Genomic DNA, 24,021 nt, shown 5'->3' with positions numbered 1-24,021 from the left:
AAGTACCTGCAGTTTTCTTTGTGCTAAACAACAGGGAGACGTATGACAAGCGCTAGCGCGTCACGAGTTTCGAACGCTTATGACTATATGAACCGCTTGGCTTTCGGAGCCACTGGGTTACGCCGCGACGACTGCCGCTACTACAAGAACGCCGTGTGGTGCTCTACTTGGGTCCAGCGAGAGAGCTACGGTGACAAGGCGAGCCCCTAAGTGCTCTGCACATAATAATTGCACAATTCGCCCTTTAAAGGGACAGACAACCGATTTTTGTCGAGTATATATTCTCTATCCCAAATGAAAGGGCATCACTTAAAGCACCTTGACGAGAAACGGTTTTGCTGATAACGCTCTAGAACTTTTTAAATCGAATTTTCTGCTCTACGAGCCGTATGTGTCCCTCCCAAAACTAATGCTGGCAACCATGACATAGAGTAGCTCGGCAACATACTTTTGTCTGTATGCGAAATAAAAAACGATATTTAAAAACTTGTTCCCAGCTAAAAAAGTGTGAATCGCAGGCTTTCCTGTTCCTTTATGTGTTTTTTTAATGCAAGGGTCTATTTTGCACGAATGCGCCATCTGTTGGGGTAGACGATAGGTAGAATCTGGCTTCACGTTGTGGAGGCGGGAAGTTCGATTCTCCCCGGGAGCGACTTTTTTTTTTTTTTTTTTAAGCTGCCGTTGGTGTATTTGGAGACTGAAATCAAATATTTCGGCAGAACAAACGCCACTGACTCAGACAGAATCGTCAAAGCTCCTTCGCTGGGTCTGTTTACTGAACGCTGCCGTTGATTCTGGGCATGGAGGCTCAGTTAGCCACACTGACAGCAACCTAGCGGCGGCGGGCGGCGTGTCTTTAGAATTTTCAAAGTAATGTTTAGAAATACATATCCTATTTAAGCTTGTACAAATACTTGTGTTAAAAGGTTTTCAATACGTAAATAAACGTTTCAGCAGTTACAGTAGCTGCTAGGTTTGTAGGTCACGTGACAGGGACACATATTGTAGTGTCAAGTTTCGACACTACGAACCGCCACCCTTCCGATTTCAGGAAGTTTGCTGCCAAATTAAAATTATTTCCGCCAGTTTGTTTAAAAATTGCTTGTTGTTACCGGGCTATATAAAACGCTGGCTTTCATATGAGCTAGAGAACATATACGCGACAAAAATCGGTTGGCTGTCCCTTTAAACCACTCCGGCGCTCGCCGATGCGTCCCGGTTCATTGAAAGCCACGGCGAGAAACGCGTCCGAAAAAGACAGCAATGCCTAGTGACGTCACATCGTCCAACAAGTATACGCCCAGGCCGCCGCTTTGGAGAACGTGTATACACTGATTCAGCTATTTCTCGTAATATGTGAATATTACTTTGAAGTTTGTGATAAATTGGTTGTCAGTTGTTTGAGCAAAACTGTTTTTATGAACGAAACCTTATTTGGTCTTTACGACCGGTTTAAGATAGTTCTACGAATGTGTATGGCCTCCGTTACCTGGTTGATGTCGACGCCAGCAATGACCTCAGGTATTTCAAGTTCCGGTCCCTTCGAGAACTGTCCTAGATCTCCCAAGCTCGGTGCGAAGCCAAACTTCAGCTCTGCAGCCGCTGGCAGCAGCACCTCCAGAGAAGTATTCCTTAAGCAATGCAGCGAAATGGAATTTCTGTTCCACCGGCCGGTGCAGTTGATAGAGGTGGACAGGTTCGTTGATGGTTCCAGCTGGCCCTGAGTAGACAAGGTGGCAGTGGGGAGATATAAAATTATATGGTGTTTTGAGGCCAAATATAAGAGTAGGGTAGAACACAAACCGCCGCAAGTATGGTTTAAAAGGCTTCGAGGGTGATCTTTCAACCGGAGAGAGATGAAATGGGAAGCGACCGTGGCAACATGGGCTTTCTCATCATTTCTTGGTCTTGAAATAAATAAATCCTCAAAGTGTCGCGCAGGGAGGGACACAAGCTTTGTAATATAGGGCCTCTTTTATTTGCCTGTCCACAGGAGTTTTGTGCAGATTTCGGGAGGTCCAAAGCTGCTCTCTGGTCAGAAATTCCAGGGTAAAAAATTAAGCCGCCATCGAAATTTAGATGCGAAGAGTGGGAATCAGTGGAGCTGGTGGTCGTCACTAACTTTAACTTGGCTTTTCTTAGGTCTGCCTGCTTCTTAAGAGAAAATAAAGTTCTAGACAGAAGCTTCCTTCATGCAAGTTGAGTTAAGTGACGGCCCACAATCCGCCCTCTTAAAGTCTTCAAACGGCTAAAGCCCGAAGCCAAAGTAAAGCCGAAAGCCAACGCCTGCGCTACGACCACAAAGTAAAGGCTGACCACCCGGAGTGCGATGGTAGGGCGTTATCGGATAGTTGCCGGCTTCATAATACGAGCGATCCATGTTTGATTCCGACTACGGGATGCGTTCTTGTCGTTCCAATGGCCAGGTCATGTTATTGCTTCCCGCGGCTGCTAACATAGCACCCCTCGCACTTGTTGCCGCCCAGAGGTTAGGTTGAAGGTTTCATGGCGTAAACGTCACGGCAATCCTATTGGCTTCCCGGGTTGGGGAGGTCCTGGAATCACATCGGATGTGATTCCGGGACCTCGCGAACGCCGTTTTCTTGAAGCCCGCACTCCCGACAGCTGCTCGTGGGCCTCTTGCGTCCTCGCCATTTACTCTCACATTTCTTGGCCCAGCAATTTCCTCCTCACCACTTGGCCGGGCGGAATTTCCCCTCAACAATACGTAGAAACAGAAGGAAGTTTGACCAGCTCCACTGTTGAAAAATCATGCTCTCCGCTGTCTAACCATGACGATAGCTGAACGCGAAGCTTCCTTTTATGACGAATTGTTTGGTTGACGTATGAGTGGACTGAATTTTGACCCAGTGGAAATTTAGTAAAAACTCATACGAGAATCTAAACTCATACGCTTCATGAGCCTCCGCTGGCCATCATCATTGTTTTTTAAATCTTATTACGCAAAGTCCGCTTAGCTGTACTGTGTTTTGACCACGGGATGGTCATCATCAGGGAGGCAGAGAAAGCTCCGCTTTAACCACACCTGTAGTTACATAATGATTGCGCCCCGGTTTTTTTTATGAACCGCAAGCATTACTCGTGCAGTTAATCACTTAGGCTGGGGGAAATAGCAGTCAAATAGTTGGCACGGTTTTCGAAAGGAAACCTAGGCTTTCTCTGTACGCGAGGAGTACTGAAAAAACGTGTACAGATGTGAAGAGAAAACATTATCTCTAATGTAACGTCTCAGTTTCCGGCATAAAATTATAAAGTAGTTTTGCCTTGCCATAAAGCACCCGGGGCGCTTCCTGTACATGTTGTGGTTCCACATTTTGTATCTTTCTGGGAGTTTAGATAATCGCTCTTTTGTTAACAGCAAAGCCTTTGAGCAAGTCGTAATTTTTGTGTCTGCAGTTAAAGTTGATGCTTGGGAAAGTTGGTGTTCCATAATCTTGAATTCACAGCGCAAACAAGAAACGAGGACAATAGGGAGAGCACGACACAGACGCTGACTAACAACTGAAGTTTATTGCTGTGACGTCGGGCATATAAATACAGCAGAAATAAAGGCAATAAAGAAATCGGCACATAACATGTCAAAATGAAATGTAACTTGGCAAAAAGTGCTCGGAATAACAAAAAGAAAGGGAAGGTTGCAGTACTGCCGTACATATATACGGTATCGCATAATCTAAAAAGATTTGCCAAGCGTGCCGATGTAAGTGTTGTTTTTTCAGCTCCAGATAAACTTTCGAGATTATGTAGACACGTGAACAGCGATAACCCGAGTTCTCAGGTTTGTAGGAAAAAACACCAACGACAGTTCATCCCATGAGCCACAAACGTAGTATACAGCATACCTTTATTGTGTGGCAGAGAATATATCGGGCAAACGGAGAGATGTGTTAATGATAGGCTAAAAGAACACAGTTACAACGTGGAAAAAAGCAAAAGCGGCCATCTGGGAGTACTTTGTAGGGTCTGTCCTGGGGGTGAGCCTATCTTCAGTAGTACCACAATATTTTGTAGAAATAAGCATAAACTGACGAGGGAAATAATTGAGGCTCATAAGATAGCAAAAAGAGAAGCAAAGTGTGTAACCGTCCCTCCTGTTGCGCTATCATCAAAAGAAATCAACTGTCTAAACGGTTTGTAAGCACATGGTGGCAGTGATGTGGCGGAATTATGATTTTTTTTTTCACATGTTACGTGTCGATTTCTTTGTTGCCTTGAATTGTGCTGTATTTATATGCCAGACGTCACAGCAATAAACTTCAGTTGTTATTCAGCGCCTGTGTGTCGTTCCATCCCTATCGTCCTCGTTTCTTGTTTGCGCGGTGAATTCAAGATTAGAGCCTGCAGTTAAAAATACCAAGAAATTGCCGAACGCGCCCACGTGAGCGCGGGCCTCGGGACGACCACCCGCAGTTAGCAGAGATAAGATATAAAGTGCCCGGCGCTCTTGTGTGCGCGCCTCCCGACGACAGCCCAGCACACCCCGGCACACATTTCTCAAGCCTGGCATATTAACTTAAGGAGATTCGCACACATTGGCAAGAGAAACACCAGCGTTCGCCGTAATCATGGCAACAGTTTCTCGGAACGAGAAAGACGCGTCATAGTGTACGCCTTCACAAAGGTGATGTCCACTTATCACTTCAAAAAAAAAAAAAATGAAAGAAGCTCACACTTATAGCAACAATGGTGGAGCAAAGGTCGTTGCGGCACCAAAGAAGTACCAAATTTGCTGCAATCGTAGACTTAAACCTTCGTGACGGTCGTGAAGGTTGTAGACAGCTTCGCTACCTTGAGGTCTTACGTGCTAGTATGAGCTTTTCATTTTTTTGCTGCAGAAGCTTGGGGCGATAATGGCAGTAAATGCCAATGTAGATGGATGCTCGCCGGCACGTTCTATATAGCGTGAGGACTACCGTGGACGGACTCTCGTCTCGTGATGCTTACGTGTAACTGCCGCACCGTGCCCGCTAAGTCTGCCCTAGCCAGCCCATACACCTTAATGACTTTTCCCTAGCATGACCATTCGGCATAATCCGACAACCACCAGTTCAAATTACCAATCCTTCAAAGCCCCCGACCTCTGCCTGTACCGTAGAGTTGCATACTAAGATCCACTGTATTATGTGCCCCCATGTCCAGCAGCTTCTGCGTAGACGAGTACTGGGGCAGGCCCATAGCCGTCTTGGTGGCTTTTCTTATGATCGTGTCTAGCGTGTTCCTGTTCGCCTTCGTTAGCTGGTGGTACGGGGCCGAGTAGGCGATGCGAGACACGATGAACGTTCTGACCAGGCGGAAGGCGTCGTCTTCTTTAAGTCCTCTGTTCCGGTTCGCAACGCGTCGGATCATTCCGGTGACCTGTTCGGAGGCCATCTTGATCTTAGCAATGGCCGCTGTCGCCTTGCCGTCTCGTTGTAGCAAGAGACCGAGGATGCGCAGCTGCTGCGTGGGCTTTACGTCTACGCCGTCGATGGTAACGACCACATTCGGCTCAGCATCGTTCTTGCGTCTTCTGGGCTGCACGATGAGGAGCTCCGACTTCTGGGGTGCGCAGCACAACCCGCAGGTCTTGGCGTATTCGTGGACCATCGTTGCCGCCCTCTGCAGGACCTCCTCCGTCCAGGCTTCGGATCCCGCGCGACTCGTCCACGCCGTAATGTCGTCGGCGTAGAACGCGTGGTCCACGCCGTCGATCTGTTTGAGTAGACTTGGCAGCGGGAGGAGGGCCAGGTTGAATAGCAGGGGCGACAGGACGGAACCCTGTGGGGTGCCCCAGTCTCCCAGTTCTATCGGGTCCGACTTCTCTCCTCCAATCTGTATGACCGCCACGCGCTTGCTAAGGAAATCCTTAACGTAGCCGAACGTGCGTTGGCCACATCCCGTCTTCTTGAGGTTACCGAGAACGCTCGCGTGGGACACGTTGTCAAATGCCCCCTTTAAGTCGAGGGCCAGTATCCCGCGTGGCGAGCTCCGAGTGGCTTTCTTCATCACGAGCTCCTGCAGTTGCACCAGGACGTCATGCGCGCCGAGGTGCTGCCGGAAGCCGTACATAGTTTCGGGCATTTGGTTGGTCTCTTCTAGGTAGGTTTGGAGTCTACGGAGCACCATGCGTTCCATTACCTTCCCTACGCACGACGTGAGGGAGATGGGTCGCATGTTCTCGATTGTGAGGGCTTTGCCCGGCTTGGGGATGAACCGCACTTGCGCCTCTTTCCATTCCATGGGCAGCAGCGAGGTCTCCCAGGTCCTGTTGATGTGGCCCAGGAGCCTCTTGGCCGCCCCGTCGCTCATATTGCCGAGTAACGTGTAAGTGATCGTGTCTCCGCCAGGAGCACTGCGTCTATTGCTATCATTGATGGCATTCCAGAGTTCCGCCAGCGGGAACGGCTCGTCGAGTTTGTCGTTCGCCGGGCCGTCGTACGTCTCGGGGATCTGGAACTTACCCCTATCGGTCTTGAGGTAACGCGCCGTCAGGTCTGCGACGAGCTTGCGGCCGTCTCCGTCGTAGGTATTCAGAACCTTAGTGAGGTTGCTGCCCAGCGGGTCGATCAGGTGCCTCACGAGGCCCCAGGTCTACGAGCTCATATAGGCTCATCGTTCCAACCAGAGAGTGCGACTGAGCCAGACTGAGCACGGCCGAGCAGTCCTTCGGAAGATTGGTTGGCCCATCGAACCACAGATACCCAAGCACCCTCTACCTCCGCCGTGGAGGGAAGCGCTCAAGACCAAGCCCGTGCCGCGCAATATTCAGGCCGGCATGAACGACGAGAGGCGTGCCGCGCGGGCACAGGCACTCGCCCGACAGCTGGAAGCAGACCCCCGGGTCCTCTACGTGGACGCCGCACTTCCCCAGCACAGCAGCAAAGCAGTGGCCGCCGTCACGACCATCGACAAGCTGGTGACCAGCGCGTCGCTACGGACGACAGGTGCCAGCCAAGCAGAAGAGATGGCCATCGCTCTCGCCCTCACGCACGGAGACGTGCATACGATCGTCACAGATTCCAAGACGGCTTACGGCAACTACCGCAAGGGAATCGTCTCCCACGCGGCCATAGCAATTCTCGCAAAGCACAGCCCACCGGGACGAGACGTAGAGCTCGTGTGGGTTCCGGCACACTCGACAGTGGAAGGCAACGCCCTCGCCGACCACTACGCCCGCGAACTAGCAGACCGGGCCGAGGACGAGTCGGAGCTACCGCACCCAGTTACGAGCTACCGCGAGATTACCACGCTGTACAGGAGCGCCAGGTGCAGGCTTCCCGTGCCGCACCAGCAACTCGACCGCAAGCAACAAACAATAGTGCGCCGCGCACAAGCGGGGTCACTGGCGCACCCAGCTTTATTGAACAAGATGTTCCCGGCAGAACACGACCCCATCTGCCCGTTCTGCAAAAAGACGGAAGGCACCCTGCCGCACATACTGGCGGAGTGTACTGAGCTCAAGAATTCTCTACCTTCCCTCCCCCTTCCCCTTCCCCCCTACCCGAGCGATGGGAGATCTTGATGTCCAGCCGCGACCTGTCGACGCAGCAAGAGCTCGCGTCCAGGGGCCAGGAGCTATTGGACTCATATGGGACTCGTGAATAGGGTTCCACCCCGTCTGACGCCTGCGAGCGTCACCTGAAATGGGCTCAGCGAAAGTTGTTTCTCTCTCTCTCTCTCTCTAAGATCCACTGGAGAGACATATGGCGGTATGTCCAGGCCAACAATGCATTACCGAGAGTCCCTCATGTACCGCAGAGAAACGTTCAATCTTTAGTTGGCGTTGCCCATTAACACACTAGTGGTTGTCTGTGGGTACAAGAAACCGGAATATAATGGTTACAGCGGAAGCTTTTTTATTGGGACCAATGGTGTCATGTAAAAAAATAATGCTTTGACCCATAGACCAGTGGGTCGACCAAAGAGCTCCGATACGATCTCCGGACGCACGGCGCGTGCGTAAAATCTCGCTTCCGTTCTGTCAACACGGTTGCTTGAAAACACAAAATGTACACTAGGAAGTAGCTGCAAAATTAAAAAGAAACCGACAGCAAGAGAAAAAAGAAGAAAAAGAGAGGGCCATGGTACATAAAACTACACCAGGTTTGACAACGCATTTTTGAATGCATTTTGAATAGAAAACCTTGATGTAACGAAGTCGGCGAGCTGATCCGTCATTGTTTTTTGCACTTTTCTCTCAAAGATCGGAAGGAGAAATGATATAATTTACCGCATGCTAGCACTACGGTAAGGAGCTAGCAGCCGTGAAAATATCTCAAATCGCTTAAACACGGAACGCCACGATGATGATGATGACGACGAAGATGGTGATGATGAATGGAGGGGGCTAGCACCTTGGCGTGGCTAACGTAGCCATCACTTCTGGTTCCGGTTGTGTAGCGTGAACCCCACACCAGCTATCAAGGGTAACTAGCCTTCGAGGCCTTTTTTAGTTTTTATTTACTTTTTTGTGCCCCCACCGCAAACTACCATCCGTTTCCACGTGGGAGTTCAGTTTCGGTTCCAGACTGAAGTTTTGAGCAGAGTTACTTGATGTAGGAGTTGCGAAACTTCCCATAGGCCCCATGCATCAAAAAGTGGCCCCGCGAGTGGTCCACTGTTTTGGATCTTGTTTAAAAGTGGCGCCATCTGTTTGCGACAAAATAAACTGTACACCGTGGTTCGCCGCTCGATGAGCTGGCCGAAAAATGGTATTTGGGTGCTCACGTAAATTTTTTGTGCTCAAGACGCCCAATGTGCTCAATCACACGAGTGTTTTATATGCATTAGAACCAAGAGAAGAAAAAAATCGCGTATGGGATGCGTTGTTGCCTGCGCAGTGTCGTCTGGTGCACGTTACCTGCGGTCTTCCGGCGGCAAAAAAAGTTAAAAACTCGCTTCGATGCCCTGACGCAGGCTCGAAGGGGTTATTTAGAGCCACTTGATCAGTTACATGATTAGTTTTGGCACACAGTGTGATGGACGCCGAGCGATAACTGCAAATTCAGAACTTCAGGTAGGACCTATGTCGCGCCGGAGTGTTCGCACAAGCGCCAACCCGTCGAGGCAGTTCGCAGACGCAGAAACATTATCCACAAAAAACCGCAGTTACGACAGCAATGAATAAATTATGGAAGTACAACAATAATAAATTATGCACATTTAAAACAAAATTTAAGGTTAAATTGTCAGTTTGAATAATTATTTTGTTTTTTGGATAGTGCGTGCGGTGGCCGCAGTGGCGCCACCATACGCATGATCCAAAGGAGGGGGGGGGGGGGGGGTCCAGGTGCGGGCTGTATTTTGAGGCGGAGTTTCGCTACTGCCTACATCGAAGAGCTCTGGTTTTGAGCTGCTAGGCCGTTTCGTCGGCGTGCAGTGGCGCGTCTCCACCTCTGTCTGGGGTATCGGTTCGTCGGTAATGAGTGCTGCTGCTAGGAAATGAAACGTTGTGTTTTTCCAAGAAACGCGCACAATTCGAAATTGCATCTCCGCTGGCGAGAAAGAAGAATGTTGCCACCTGGTGTTGTATCCCATCTAGCACCCTCTCAACAATATTGAGTGCGGTAAAGAGCTCTAAGTTCAAAAAGGCTTACATTCAGCATAACCCTATACGGAAATCCCAGCGGCGCTGGATCTCTTCTTCCAGCGTTTGCCTGATTATGAGACTAACCTAAGGGACTGCCTAAGAGGGCCAAAATGCAAAAGTTATACTTAAGTTACGCTTGTTAATAGAGGGGCAAGTGACCTGGCTTCTTTGGAGCGCCGTGTAAAGGCCTTAACTTGTGCGGGAGCACGAGTCGCCGCTCACGCAGTTTTTAGCTGTGAGATAAATGCATGTAGGGTGAGTTCACCTTCACTGATGTCTAGCATTTTGGATTCGTTTCTGCTTCATTCCCGCGAGCCTTAGCTCGAAACCTGCATGTAACGAAAACCTGGTTGTAACGAAAAATTGCGAATGTTTTTGTCAACTTTGTTACATCCAGGTTTAACTGTATTTTGTCTTGCGAAGCCCTCCCGTTGCACCAAAGAGCGTCTCACGGGAAGCGGGACAACAGCGAGGTACCTTTTACAAACATTGCCTTGCTTTCTCTCCACGTATAGTTGTAGATTTGACAACTTAACAAGCCCGGTGCACCTCCCACAGTAATTCTCGAAAACAGGCCGTGTGAGAGCAAGACCCTGGATAACCGAAGAGGAAGTAGTGCTGAGCTCGGGGTCCATGGCACCCTGTTTCCTTTCACCATCTTTGTAGGGTCACGTCTCGCGGTAGGCAGGGCAAGGTGGATCTCCAATAGACGTGTAACATCGGACGGCACTGGAAAATGTGAACCCATGGAAGTTCGGCAAGGTAACGTTACTTCTTTGAAATGCAAGCACCGTAAAAATCGAAGAAATCCGGCTAAGACTGGAAGAAAGCGTGAGCGCACCATGTTAATAGGCCACAAGGCGCCAGGCACAGGACCCTCCAAGATGGCTCGGGTGCACCTGATGTTGAGGCTCGTAACCGCCTCGATCAGCATGTACGCGCCCGAACCATGCCCCACGAGCACGACCCCGTCCGGACGGGCACCGAAGGCAGCCGCGTTGTCGACCGCCCACTTCACGGCCTCCTTGGCGTCTTCCTTCGCCACGTCCTTCACGGTGCTCTCGTTCGGGTGCAGGAATCCGAGCACGCCAAGTCGCATGTTGGGGGACATCACCACTACGTCGGCTGTTTCGATTTCACGGGAATACGAAATCGTAAAATGAATGTGCAGCGTATCCTCCTCCTTCAATGCAAAAGTCGACAAAGGATATTGCTCCGACCATGATGTGCACTTTATGCTTGTCCACTTCAACCCTCGAAGCCCTTCCCTCCCCTCCTGCTCCCGTTATGAATTCGTGGAAGGTTTGTTGACTGCTTTGATTTCACGCCTTCGTACTGTTCGCTGGCGCTGGATTCGGACAGCGCCATGGAGAAAAGAAAAGCTTAAGAGAGGCCATGGTGGGAAGCGTGGACTAAGTCTTGTGGTTTTTCCACGCTCATCACAGCCACTGGCCACCGCATCCTAGCAACGGCACCGAATGCCGGCCCACCTAGGCCCAACGGAAATGCGTGCCCCAGTCTGTATGCAATGGTTCGTAGGCCGATACGAAGTAGAAGGCAGGCAACCGAGTGAAAGCGGAGGTGGCTGTGGGTGCGCGGAATATAAAAGCACTAAAGGGCGACCTCCCAAAACGACGAAGCGCCTTCACCATGGAAGAAAGAAATGTTCGAAGAGGACCCGACGTGACGTTTGGTAAAGCCACTTTGCTATTCTCGGAGGTGTCCATTTTTGGGTTTGTAGTTTGCACGCACGCGCCACCGCATCCGCCTTCATTGGCTCCCCTGTCGTCGACGTCGTCTCCACCTGCCGACCATTGGCTACCAGCTGTGGCGCGCTGTGCCGTAGGATCACGGTGGCTCGGCCTTTAGCGCGCCATTTCCTACGATGCGGTTGCCAGTAGCCTGCTATGAGCGCGAAGAAACCACTTGACTTCGTCCATTCTTCCCCCAGTGTGGCCACTTGGTTCTTAAGTCTTCAGACAGATCATATCCGCTTGCGTTACGTTCAACTCACCAGACAGCTAACTAATCTAAAATTCCCCTTTCAACCGTCTTATCGTAATTTCTACTCAATGCACGTGAATAAAACAGCGGCTTGCCACGCAATGCAGTATCACCGCCGGAAGGTCGTTTGTCAGATTTGTGGTGTTAAAAAGGCGGTATTGCCCACACCTGCAAGTATGCGGCCCATGTTTGTCTTAAGAAATTACGGGTGTTCACTATGAGCGCTTTCTTTCTAGTTCCTTTATTACCTGCCTGCCATATTCGTGACGCATGTCTGCTGGAACGAGCGTGTCTCTAAATATTTTCCTAATGTGCCGGCACGCAATGTGTTCACTGGGGATACTCCCTGTGGAACAATTTCTGATTTAACAAGCTAGGCTCCTTTGCGAGGCTAACGTCACCGGTACCATTAAAGACTATTCTTGATATATCTATTTTGTGTTTTGTAAACGAGAAATCACACAGAGCGTGGTCGTGGTACTTGAAGCGGCGGCAAAAGGGTATCTCCGCTGACCGTTGTAATAAGTTACAGGAATCCAAATCGAAGATATCCTTGTGAATATATGAAGAGTGTGCAAGAATGAGGCCAATGAAACATCAACGAAATCTCGCCATGTAAAAATCACAGAATGCCCCTGAGATGCCAGCAAATGATTGAAAAAATGAAGGAACAGTGGTGGAAAGGCGAGGACAAAGTCAGGAGGGCGACAGGAAGAGCACAACACATACTTACGTATGTGTTGTGCTCACCCGCAAGCCAATTAACAGCAAATTATGACAACTGCTGATTTTATACTCTTTATTTATTTTTATACTGAATCTATTGTATGGTGTGTGCTGTTATGTTTACCCCATTTAATGGAATTGCTTTGTTTGCTGTGATTGCCCTTTGATCTTGGCTACGCCGAAACAAGTGTTGGGGCTCTTGATTTGCTTGCGTGTGACCCTGGCGGGAAGTATATATGAGTATTTTCGTTTCATGCAAAAGTAGACGTTGCAAGTTATGATCGCCATCTAACACTCTAATATTCGTCCTTTTCTCTACGTAGTGTGATTCCATCGTCTAGCATGAACCAACTAACTATCTGTCAAGCGATATTGGGCGAGGGTAAATTACTAAATTTCCAAACAGCGAGCTTCCTTTTACGATGTAAGTTGCGTACAACCGGTTGTTCATATGCCCTTCTCTACACGCACGTCTACGTGCTGGGAAAGATACACAACGTTACACGACTACAGCATTCCTCATCCCTGCAGCATGCCAATTTATAATCCGTGGGTTAACTAAGTTCCTTCACTACAGCAGCTGTTTAAGCAAGAAATTTCTATTTGTGACCAACCTTCCAAAATGTGTTCAATCTAGTTTATATAGGATTGTTTTGAACCCTTTCCAATATCGACACAAACGTGAAAAAATTGGGAGTTTCAACGCCAACGAGATGCGCGAATATCAACGTGTTAGCCCGGAATTTCGCGACATTTGTCTACAATGCACCGCCATCAATAACCTGTAGCTTAGGGTGCTGTTACCTTTCGCTGCCAGCTCGGCCCAGTCGGGGTCGTTGTTGGATCCCCTCTGAAACCAGTAGCTGACGGACGCCAACACTAGGGTTCTGCTTGAACCGGCTCTTGACCTCCCGTTCGGAGCCCACACGTTCATGTGAAGGCAGTCTTCGCTGCCGACCACTTTGCCGTTCACCAACTGAGGGCACGGAAGCCGTGGCTCCTGGGCCATGGTGCGCTGCTTTTCGGTGATCGGGCGGGGCTTGCGGAAGCGGTTCTTGCCCGCTGTGCTTTGGGCGTATGGTACGCCGAGCCAGCGGTACACGTCCACGCCATCCACCGAGACCATCTTGCCGACGAACTCGCCCGATGTTGTGGACACCTGAAGCAGGGACTACCAAGAAGCATGCACTGCTTCCTCAAGCAAGGCGGCTCCCTCGACATGCGCGAGTGTAAGATACATCCCCGAACGTATACATTGCATTGGTTTATACCCATTAGGGGTATTTTAAGTCTATTAACAACGTGTAATCCAACAAACCTCGAAGAAAACACCTCGTGAGAAGGCGTTTTGTCGTTTATAATGCTCTATTTAACCCGAAATACACGTTGCATTCGGTGGTTACAACACCTTCTCTAACACGACATCTATGAGTTTCGGATTTGAAAGAGGGCTGCAAATGACTAAACACCCTTAAGTGGGTGTTTCATTGTGTTTTTCTTTAAGCGTAATAATGTCAGTTAGAGACAGTGAAAATTTTTCTGAGGGTGTGAATGACTCTACACTGTGCTACGCGCATGACAAAATCTGCTGAATGACCTAAATGTTTGCCACAGCCATCCACCATACAGCCATAGTGACAGGTGTAGTGCGTCCTTAATGCAGTACTGTTATGAAGACTCGCCGCTCGCAGTCCTTCGGAGTTGTTTCCGTATGAAGCGCACGGCAATGAACGAGGCCTAGTGAAATATTCCGAAACAGCGAAGCCGTGGCCCTCTTTTCGCGAATGTCAAAGTACGCCAGCGCGAGAACAGCAGCGCCATCGCCGCGCAAATTCTCCGATTCACGCGAGGAAATCCGCAACTGTGCGCGAGCTGTGGGAGCCCCCCTTCACCAGTTTGAGGGGGAGCAACATGCTGATGATGATGATGCTTAGTGACTTTCCTATTGTAACGGGGTGGCGTTGCACAACGGCCTTAGTCGCAACACCACTGTACAATCACATCGCCAAAAAAAATACAAACAAAATAAATAAAAATAATGTCAAAGTAAAAAGACAATACTTTTACGAAATTTTTGGGCTAGTCTGACTTCTTTGTTCGCTTGTCTTCCCACATTGTTCTCTGCTCTTTTCCCACCAACATTCTAACCTTCTCTTTTTAACCTCTACTGCTGTCCACTTCACTTTTCCGCTAACCTTAAAGACAAGGGCTTTCGGAAGCTGGATGGCTGTATCACTGAGGACTGGACGAATACTTTTGCACTCCGTTACAATATGTCGCATTGTTTCTGGCTCATTTACGCAGCCTGCGCATAGTGTTTCCTGTACCGCCACGCGGATAAGCGTTTTTGTCCGCAAGCAACCCGCTCGGGCTTTGAAAAGCAATGCACTCCCTTTGGTATTATCGAATATTAATTTTTCCCTTGTGATCTCCTGCTTCCCGATTCTGTAGATATCTAAGGACTTCTTCGCATCCATCCTCTTTTTCCTGGTCGTTGTTTGTTTCTTTCCCTTCATTTTTTATTGCCTTGGTCGCTTCCCCTGCACTTCAGTGTTTCATATACTTTGTCCTGAGCCTTGTGGTTCTTTTCCTCCCTTGTGTGTCTACGCTTTTCATGTAAAGATACCGTAACACTTTGGCTGCCCATCTCTGATCATCCATATTTCTAAGTCGTTCTTAAAACATATTTTGCTCTGTGCTTCTCTCACTTCGAAGGATGCCCATCCCATGTCTCCCTGCACTGCCTCATTTGTTGTTTTACTGTGTTCTCCTAATTTTAATCGAACTACGGCCCTTTGATTTACTTCTAGCCCTGATTGAATCTCTGATTTGACACACACTACTGTGTTTGAAAACGTGAGTGCTGGTACCATTACTCCCTTCCAGATTCCTCTCACTACTTCATATCTGTTATATCTGCACAGTGCTCTGTGCTTCAAGATAGAGGCATTTATTCTGCCTTTCATTCTGAAATGCTCCTCCTGAGTTTTTAGATACTTGAGACCCATGCACCCTTTATTGGTGGGTCTGGGTACCTGCTCCTACATCTGCGTGACGCTAAACCTTCAGGAGACGGACAAAAATGCTCGACTTACAACAGATCCGCCGTGTAAAGGGTACTGTGCCTTTTCCGCCGGTTGGAACCCTTGCTTTGACAGCAAAACAAAAATCTCTGATGTGTACATCTTCAATGTTAACTAACTATTCATGACTCAAAAATAAAGTCAGAACAATGAGAGAGTTGATTTAAAGGCCAGTGGACAGCCGTGTATGTGAGCATACGAATACCTTAGTTGCCCATGAATTCACAGAAGACGAGAATTGGTTAGCGTTTACAAATGCACCTATAAGCAATCTAATTATCAAAAGTCAAGGACACAAAAAGTAATTATATGGTCGCCTGCAAGCAAGTTGTGATATAATTTTAAGAAAGGTTCGATGATACGAGTTGCACAGTTTCTGTTGAACAAGCGCGATAAATGTGGCTTCGCCGCGAAGTTCGTCTGCCTCCTGAGAAAGCAGAAAGGGCTACAAACAGTGAATGAGTGAAACCGGTCGAACCTAGCAGAACAGCCATTATAATATAGGGTGTGACAACACGAGAACACCAACTGTATTAAGGCGTGTGCAAAGACAAAAAACGAATTGTGTGACACTTGTTTAGAGTGGTTAAGGGTCTTCGGAAGAGGCTTTGTTCAGCAGCTGACGTAAATAGCACGAAGGCATTATGCACGGATGAGAATGGAACGAAGCTCTCAATGCAATGATAAATATGCAGACAACCACGGTGATGGCGATGGCTAATATACCCAGATGTCTAACCCCACACACTCTACTACCAACTATGTAGACGCCATGATGTGTCTCCTTGGAGCGCTCCTTGGAGAGCTGTAAAAGCACTGAGATTAGCTATTGTTAAAGCTCTAGTTCCTTACCATGGCAGTGTCTGGGCGCCAAATGACAAGGAGGCTCACGACGACGGCAACTAGTACTCCGACGACCAGGACCACGGCCCCGATTATCGGAAGTATTGTCCTGCGGTAGAAATATTGAAGCCAAACATGCCAGCATTCGTTCTAATCAACCCTTGATGGAACGGAACCCATTTCCGCGTGTCTCATAAAGATAATAATGTGAGCTAACAAGGTTTTTTTTTCTAAACCCTAATACGACCGAAACGAATTTCGAACGTTCCAGACACTGTCATTTTATCGCTCATTTGGTTGCATAGTGGATGTTTTGCCACCATAGCTGTATCGCAAAAACCCGTTTTACAGGCGTCGCTCTGCAAATTATTTCGGGGTTCCAAAAAGACAGAGGCAAAACTACGCCCGTTTGAACATATCAGTTTAGACCGAATCCGGTCCTGATTCTTTGAAGGCTGGCGACAGAATGTGACGGAAAAGGAGCTAGGCTGCATAACAGTGGCCCAGAACTGGATGTAAGGGACGAGGGTAACTAAACGGGAAATAAGCTTTCCGGTAAAGCCGAAAGTTTGCTTTGGCAACAAAATTAGGGGATAATTTCTTTTCTTCCAGATTTACCTGGGGAACACAAAAATATCAAGGATAATGTTTCTAATAAGAATGCAAAAGTGAACGCTTAGTTGGACCTCCTGTTGACCTGCTCTTGAGCTTTTTAAAATTGAGGCCGGGACCATCACCACTTGGCTGGCCCTACGGAGAGCACCCTGAGAACGTTCCCCAATCCCCCGCTATGGCCAGTGGCATCCTAAGCTTTTCCGGATCGCTAGTCATCACCAGGATCATCATGGTGCCCTCTTCGGTATTCCTCCCACCTCTAGAGCAGCTGGCATTAAACTTTTGTCGGCTGCCAACTCTTTATCGCAGGTGTCTTCTTTCCCGGTTTGATGCTCGAATCGCGTAAATTAATCTTTTTGGAAGATTCTATATAATTTGCCACAAGTGTTTGCACCTCACAAACAGCATTGAAAGTTATTTCACGCTTACGCCCTAAAAGCAAACGGAAACACTTTCAATAAACGCTTTCACAGTTTCCTTCGCGTCTGGAAGCACGGAGCGGCACCAAGGAGGCACTGCGTGATTTGTTCGTCCTAACAGATTCTCCTACCCTTTCTGCTTTGTTTTTGTTGCTTCATTTTTAAAGGGGCACTGACACAAAATTTTGAAGGCGAGATAACTTCGGAGGTAGATTGATGTGAACACATATACATCATCTGCAAAATATCAGCTGCGAATACAGCCTAGAACCTATTTAAAGTCAATTTTAAAGTGTGCGAAACGCAACCGAGCGGCCAGCAGAGGTCCACGCGCAATCTACATCCCGCAGATATTTTGTAAATAAACAACATCCAAACACGTCACGAAATTGTATTTGCCGCTTCCGCACTGCCAGTGTTTTTCGCCGGCTCGCACGGCTCGCCGCTCTAATCGGAGGGCCGGAGGGCGGAGCTTCTGCCCTCGAGAACGAACGACCCGATCGTTGGCGGCGGAGGCGCTGTGATTTCGTCAGCTCATTGTGCAGCTGGCCGCGACCAAAGTTCTACAGCGATTCCAGGCACTCTGTTTCTATTACTTTTTATTTATATTGGACGCGAAAACGCGCCGGAGACACGAAAAGGCCACTGAGCGAACCGCACGGTCGCTGTGCAGGCTGCGGCCTCGGTCGCGAAGTGGCCCAGGCCGGCGCAGGTAGCTCGAGTGATAGCTTGTTACCGCTGCATGAAATTGTACCCAAGTGACAGCTTATGAGAAAGGAGTTAATGATGCGATGGCGGGTTGCATAAAAATTGTCATCTGCACCGCTTACGAGAGCGTCAATCGAATATCCGCCGCAGTGGTAAGCCGAACACATCTGTAGGAGGACCTGTAGGCAGACCGGCCGGCTGCTTCCAGCGCGCGTGTTGCCACCCACTTTCTAGAGCGTCGCGCGTCGTTCTTTACCCGCGGTAGCATTTGCACTCGCAGCACCTGCGTCACGTCCACAGTCGCTTTTAATTAAGCGGCTCACAAGATCAGTACGTGGGGGCATTCGCAGAAACTACCGTCGATGCGGATTCGACAGTGCTACGGCAGCTCTGCTCTGTGGTACCCCTCCGACGGTCACGTGGTCAGCTTTGTTCACATAAAATCCATCGGTTCGCGGCACCCGCTGAAACCGAAACTGCGACTGGCCGCATTGAAAATGCCTCTGATTAAACAGCCGTCGCACGCTGAAGCAAATGAGGTTTCTACCGGTGATAAGTAGATCACTAGCGACTTATCCAAACAACAACAAAAAAAAAACAAGATGCAAAATTTTTGTGTCAGTGCCCCTTTAAAGTTGCTATGGAAAGCAATAACTGCTGTAACTGAAGGAAAACCTGCCAAGAGCCGCTACATGATCCTAGTGACGTAATTCACGCGGTTGAAGGAAGTGAAGCCCGGGAGAGAGGAAAACCTTTTCAGCTAGTTTCGGGAGCTGTCTAATCAGCCGTAATTTTGGCTGAGGTACTTTGCGACCCCCTAATCTAAGTTCTGGGTGTGTTGGGTGACTAAGTGTTGCAAGCATTTAAGATTTAAAAAAAAGTTGGAAAAAGGGCTGCAGGGTCTCTTTAAGTATGAGACTGCATGGAAATTGCAGATCACATGTTGCTTGTTTTACCAGAATTGATTTGCTAGAATTTCTTGATTGTGACACACTTTTCTATGATTTGTTTACATTTGCTACAGTTTCCTTTGTCTCGTAAACTTACGCATCAACTCGTATATAGAGCCCTTGCAGAGCCGCAGTTGCAATTAGCACAGCTGTAAACGAATGTGCGAAGAGGATGGATAGACAAGGTTTATCTCAACGTCGCCTTATTCGCAACGGTTTGGCTCCGCCAGATTAGAGTGACTCGTGAAATGAGTATGAGCCCACTGTGGTTGGGTGTCTTGGTTGCCACTGATGCCATGCACTTAGCGAATAGTCCAGATGTTGTCCGAGTGAGATGGTAGCGGAAGCTTACGTGATGTAGCCCCTCTCCTGGAAGGCAGGCAGATCGGCGGGGTTGACGCCATCTTTCGCATCCATCTGTGCCTAGGAAAAGGGGTAACGTCCTCTGCGTCAGTGGAAAACGTCTTTAGGTTGACTTGCGTTGATTTCAATTTTGTGTGGCCGTGGACCCCGTCGTGTCGTTCCAGAGGCTGTCAAAGCGACAGCTGCGCTGCGCGATGTGTTGCAATACCATTGATCCCGTTGTAATAACCCCGATTTGGTCGGGAAGTCTTACATGAATACATGGACTGGAAGCCCCATAAGAATGCATGGGAAAATCAGGTGCCGGATCGCGTCTCCTGGAGACCGCGGATGATACGGTACTGCTAATCGAGGAGGCCATTATTCCCGCATCTCCCGTACGGTGCCGTCACCTGGGGGTAGACCAGGGTGTCGAACCGCAACCGAACATAACCGAAAACCGGGATTTAACCGATATTTTTACCAGAACTCAACCCGAACCCAAAGCGTTATTTTTTGAGCACGCTGAACCCGAACCGGAACTGAACCGAAAAGAAAATTACGGTACCGGTTCATGCCGAAACGGTTCGACCCTCCATTGTTGATATATCACAGTCAATGCAATTCAGGCCTTTTTTTCTTTCCCGTGCCATCAACTTCGTACCCGCTCGCGCACTTTCCCCTCCAGACAACTGAACACTACCACGCTCCAAGTAGCAACAGGGTAAATGAAAGAGCACCAATGGTCTGTTGCTGCTAGAAGCCCGAGTGTAGTGCAAACTGACCAAACGAAATGTCATTCTCGGCTGCTTGTAGGGATATAAAACGACTTTGGCGACCCCTAGCTACGACTTTATTGGAGCGATCAGGCTGCAGGAGTGCTCCACAGCGCAATAGCGAAAGCCCAACCCGATGTGTGTGGGGCTTTTGCATTTCATAATTTGTTTAAAAGGTCCGACACCTGCAAATTGCTAATACTTGACAAGTGTGACCGCAGGAGCTGCTCAGTGGCTAAGCCGTTTGCTTCTGAACAGAAGTGGCCTCGATCTCCCGTGCCCACGACCGTTTTTCTGAAGTAGTCGGAAATTGAGAACGTCCGTGTATCGAGATTTCGATCCACGTTTAATATCACCAGCTGGTTAAAATAAGTCTACCGGCCTGCCACACAAGCTGCGCCTCGGAGCAGAGACATAGGACGGGGCATCAAATGGGCCAGTTTTTTTTAAATGTGTTTGCACGAAAAAAAAAAAACAAAGAAAAGGCGAATCACGTAGTTTTATAATTTTACGCAAAAAGTTAGTAAAACTGAATAAGAAAAAAAACACGAAAACGTGGTTATTGCTCGATACTTTTCTTTGCCCAGCCTTTCCCAACCAAACGTGTCGTCAATGCGAAGGAAGTGAGTTGCGTGGTCAGTTTTTGGGGACAGTACAGTGGACAAGTTCCGTTTTCTATAGATACAAATAAAACAGATTAGTCAGGAAAAACTGTTAAGATGCGCACTTAGTCTCTTGGCAAAAACCTGCAGCCCACGACCTTGTCATTGACGCAGAAACAGTAATAAAGCAGATGACGCATGAAGAAAGGCAGGCCGGTGCCTCTCAGTGTCCCATTCGCCCAGCGATCATCTTTTCTGCTTTTTTTGAAGTTTAGTCTGTTTCAGAACTGCTTTTTTTTCGAAGGTGCACTTGTACTAACTGTCCAACTCGCTACATTACTTCTACTGCTACTCGTTCCGGAGGGGATTATGCTGTGAACGAATTGAAGAGCGTCTACCCAAAAAAGTCCCACCTTATGCTCCGCGCGTCGAATTTCCCTTTCATTTTGTAATACTATAACCTGTTATAAGATTCCGCAATGTAGGGCACGGAACGATGGCCGGGGGTCAGGCGATACGGTGACATTCTAATTCTAATGACACATCCCGTATAGCTATCGCAAAAGGAATTGCAGTGGTCAGAGCAATAATGCAATGACTTAGCGTTACTAAAGCTTACTTTCAACAAAAGTATGGCTAACACATTCGATAAGGTGACAGCTAACAAATTATTCAGGGTGACCAAATAATCTAATTCATTGGTAGTATTTATGTATCTGTTGTAGGATTTTTCTGTTTTGTTACAAATATAAAAAATGTACGCCATTGGTATTATGCGCTGGTATTTGAACGCGCCAGTACGCAGGCCTAAATTAAGGCTTCAAGGTTAGAGTGATGGACGATCCCATAGCGACGATTGCGATTTCAACAAAAAAGAAAGGGCAGAAAATATATCCCACTCTCATATCTTTTTGCGGTGGCCTTATGAATAGTCGCTAGGACAACATAGTCTGGGCGAGAAAGTAGGTGGTAGGTCGTCGCAACTTCATCTATTTTTCCAATATCTGGTAATTGTTTAAAGTTTGCTTTGCAATTGCGCCACTGCCCTTGGGGAACAGCAGCATTTTGAATTTTTGTTCGTATTTTGATTTGACTGCTGTTTTGAACTACTAAATGTTTTTCTAATTAGGTGATAACCATACTCATCGAACCGGTTCACGAACCGGTTCGCGAACCGGTTTGGTACGTGATTTTGTCGAACCGAAACTGAACCGGAACGGAATGATTTCGCTTGAACCGGAACCGCAACCGAACCATTATTTTTTTCGGTTCGACACACTGCAGACATAGCAATCCTTCAATAATTCTCTTTTAATAAGCAATAATTCTGTTTTACCGTCCTGCAGGTGGTTCACGTTAACGCAGTTGTAACGCATTTGGTTCAGCCCTGGAGATGCGGGTTGAAATCGCCCACGAGTGGAGGAGCAAAACGTCTAATGGAGCGCACTAGAAATAAATGAAGAAGGAACAAAAAAGTGGATGGCCTTCTTTGCATTGAGAGAGCCGCGAGCTATCGCCTTTGCTGGGACCCGTGAGATCAAATGTGCTTCAACTTCAGGGTACGGGAGAGTACGGAACGTTGAATTGTAACGCACTGCTATGCAAGGTGGTACGTTGTGCAGGGAATCCGGCAAGAACGGCAGTTCTACAGGTATGGCGGGGGAGATGTGGTAATAATTGAGGTTGTTAAAGTATGTTTGGGTTTGGAATCTCTGCCAAAGATGCAGTCGTATTTGGAAGTTGTAGTGTTTCCTGGTCTACTTGAACGCAGATATTTTGGTCTGTCTGTCTGTATTTCTGTGACTCGATTCAGCCAACCAACCAAAGTGAAACAGAGCGTGCGGAACAGTCTTGTATACCGAAAGCACATCTAAACGTCGGTGTTAATGGTCATTATTGTCAGCATTGTTGAACAATAACAAGACAATACGCAAATATAAGGCATAAAATCAATACATGAGTGATAGTTGCAGTGTTCCTTCTTTAAAACTTTCACAGATGCTTCGTTTTTGCGACAGTACACCAACTGCAGAAAGCCGTCGCCTGCTGTTGCCCGCGCTACCTAGCGAAAAACTTCATTATTTAAATGGCCACAGCAACGAAAGGTTCCACTAGTTATGTTCCACGTTCCGCTTGGAACGCTCTAAATGAGTTTCTAAATGCTGGTGAGAAACTCTATGGGAGTTGGGAAACGTGGTACTAATAACGTAGTAGTCGGGTGTTTCGATTCTCTTGCATCTCCGCCGTACGGCAGCGCTGTCATCGAGGCACCCCACTTGGAGCAGTTGAATGCGGTAAATTTCAATTCTCTTGAGCAAAACTCTAGCGTGTTATCTTGGGAGGAACGAGACGGGAGAGGAACAGCATATGAGGTGAGCGGGATACACAAGGGGAGCGCATAGTCGGCACCGGCGCCAGTCGACTACCGTCTTTCGTCAACATTTGCAACGAAAGGAGCAGATACGCTACCATCCTGGTACAATTGATATTGGCGCCCCGATTCCCGCAGTGACGAATACGATGCTGCCTTTTCATATTTGATGATACACCTAACATTTCGCCGTAATTGGCTATTGGTAAGGTCTCTCCAAGACATTTGTGCGAGAATGGGCAGGAGACTTACAGTGACAGGTACTGCTGATGTCGGAGCCGGCTGGACGCAAGGGCCATCAGAAATTTGCTCCAGCGCATCCTCGGATTCGCCAGGGAGCTCGACAGTATCCTTCTCTGTCCGCCTGCTGCAAAGGAGAGGCGGTGTGTTGTTTTATGTGCAGTTTAGTTCGCGCTTGTGCCACAAGTGGCGCACAGAGTTCAAGGGACACTGAAGTGAACTCAAACTCCAGTTTTTGCTTGCACTGTGTAAACTGTATCCAATAAACACACTTTTCAACGTGTATCCGGGCGAGAAGGCGGTATTTCTTTCGGAAAGCCTGAAAGAAGGAAAACTACCACGTGCGGTTTGCGGCGGCCCCATCATCTAACAGCAGTTACGTCAGTTAAAGGTTGTACATAATTGGACAACGTCCACAATTAGAGTTCAAACAATTTTCGGTTTTTGTCCTCTGAAACAACATACTTGTCACCCGAAGTTATCGTTGGATACGCATTCTCGATATCTCAGTCATCGGTATACCACGCTACTGCCATGTTCTCGCCTGTAAAATATACCAGACAAGCCTACCAGCATGGCTTAGAGTCATAATCACTAGCGGAGGCGGACGCAGGAGATGAACGCCCTCCGCGTCACCCCAGGCGCACAATTGCGGTGCGCTTTTCCCCCATCTTTGGCGTGTGCCTGGCTCGTGCCTCTATCTCGAGAGGCATGTTCGCACTAGGACAACGGTCGGCTGGTTAGGAACCGTGC

At 48.2% G+C, this 24,021-nt stretch overlaps 1 protein-coding gene across 1 annotated transcript in view; it reads right to left on the bottom strand.

Moving 5' to 3' along the window:
* LOC144160006 (uncharacterized) overlaps positions 1-23,385 on the bottom strand; it is a 48,492-nt gene extending 25,107 nt beyond the window's left edge. Inside the window, exons 1-6 of the mRNA XM_077691633.1 lie at positions 23,281-23,385; positions 19,290-19,360; positions 16,255-16,354; positions 13,124-13,490; positions 10,431-10,714; positions 6,220-6,591 (exon numbers count right to left, since the gene is read on the bottom strand). Coding sequence (XP_077547759.1) covers positions 6,220-6,591; positions 10,431-10,714; positions 13,124-13,490; positions 16,255-16,354; positions 19,290-19,354 — 1,188 coding nt within the window. The 5' untranslated portion in view covers positions 19,355-19,360; positions 23,281-23,385. The remainder of the gene's footprint in view (positions 1-6,219; positions 6,592-10,430; positions 10,715-13,123; positions 13,491-16,254; positions 16,355-19,289; positions 19,361-23,280) is intronic.
* Positions 23,386-24,021: the final 636 nt, after the last annotated feature.

The sequence above is a fragment of the Haemaphysalis longicornis genome, unplaced genomic scaffold, assembly GCF_048455015.1.
Source record: "Haemaphysalis longicornis isolate Haplotype H1 unplaced genomic scaffold, Haemaphysalis longicornis Haplotype H1 scaffold_10, whole genome shotgun sequence".
Lineage (NCBI taxonomy): Eukaryota > Metazoa > Arthropoda > Arachnida > Ixodida > Ixodidae > Haemaphysalis > Haemaphysalis longicornis.
Note: the sequence above shows the minus strand (reverse complement) of the source record. Positions and strands in the feature narration are given on the sequence as shown.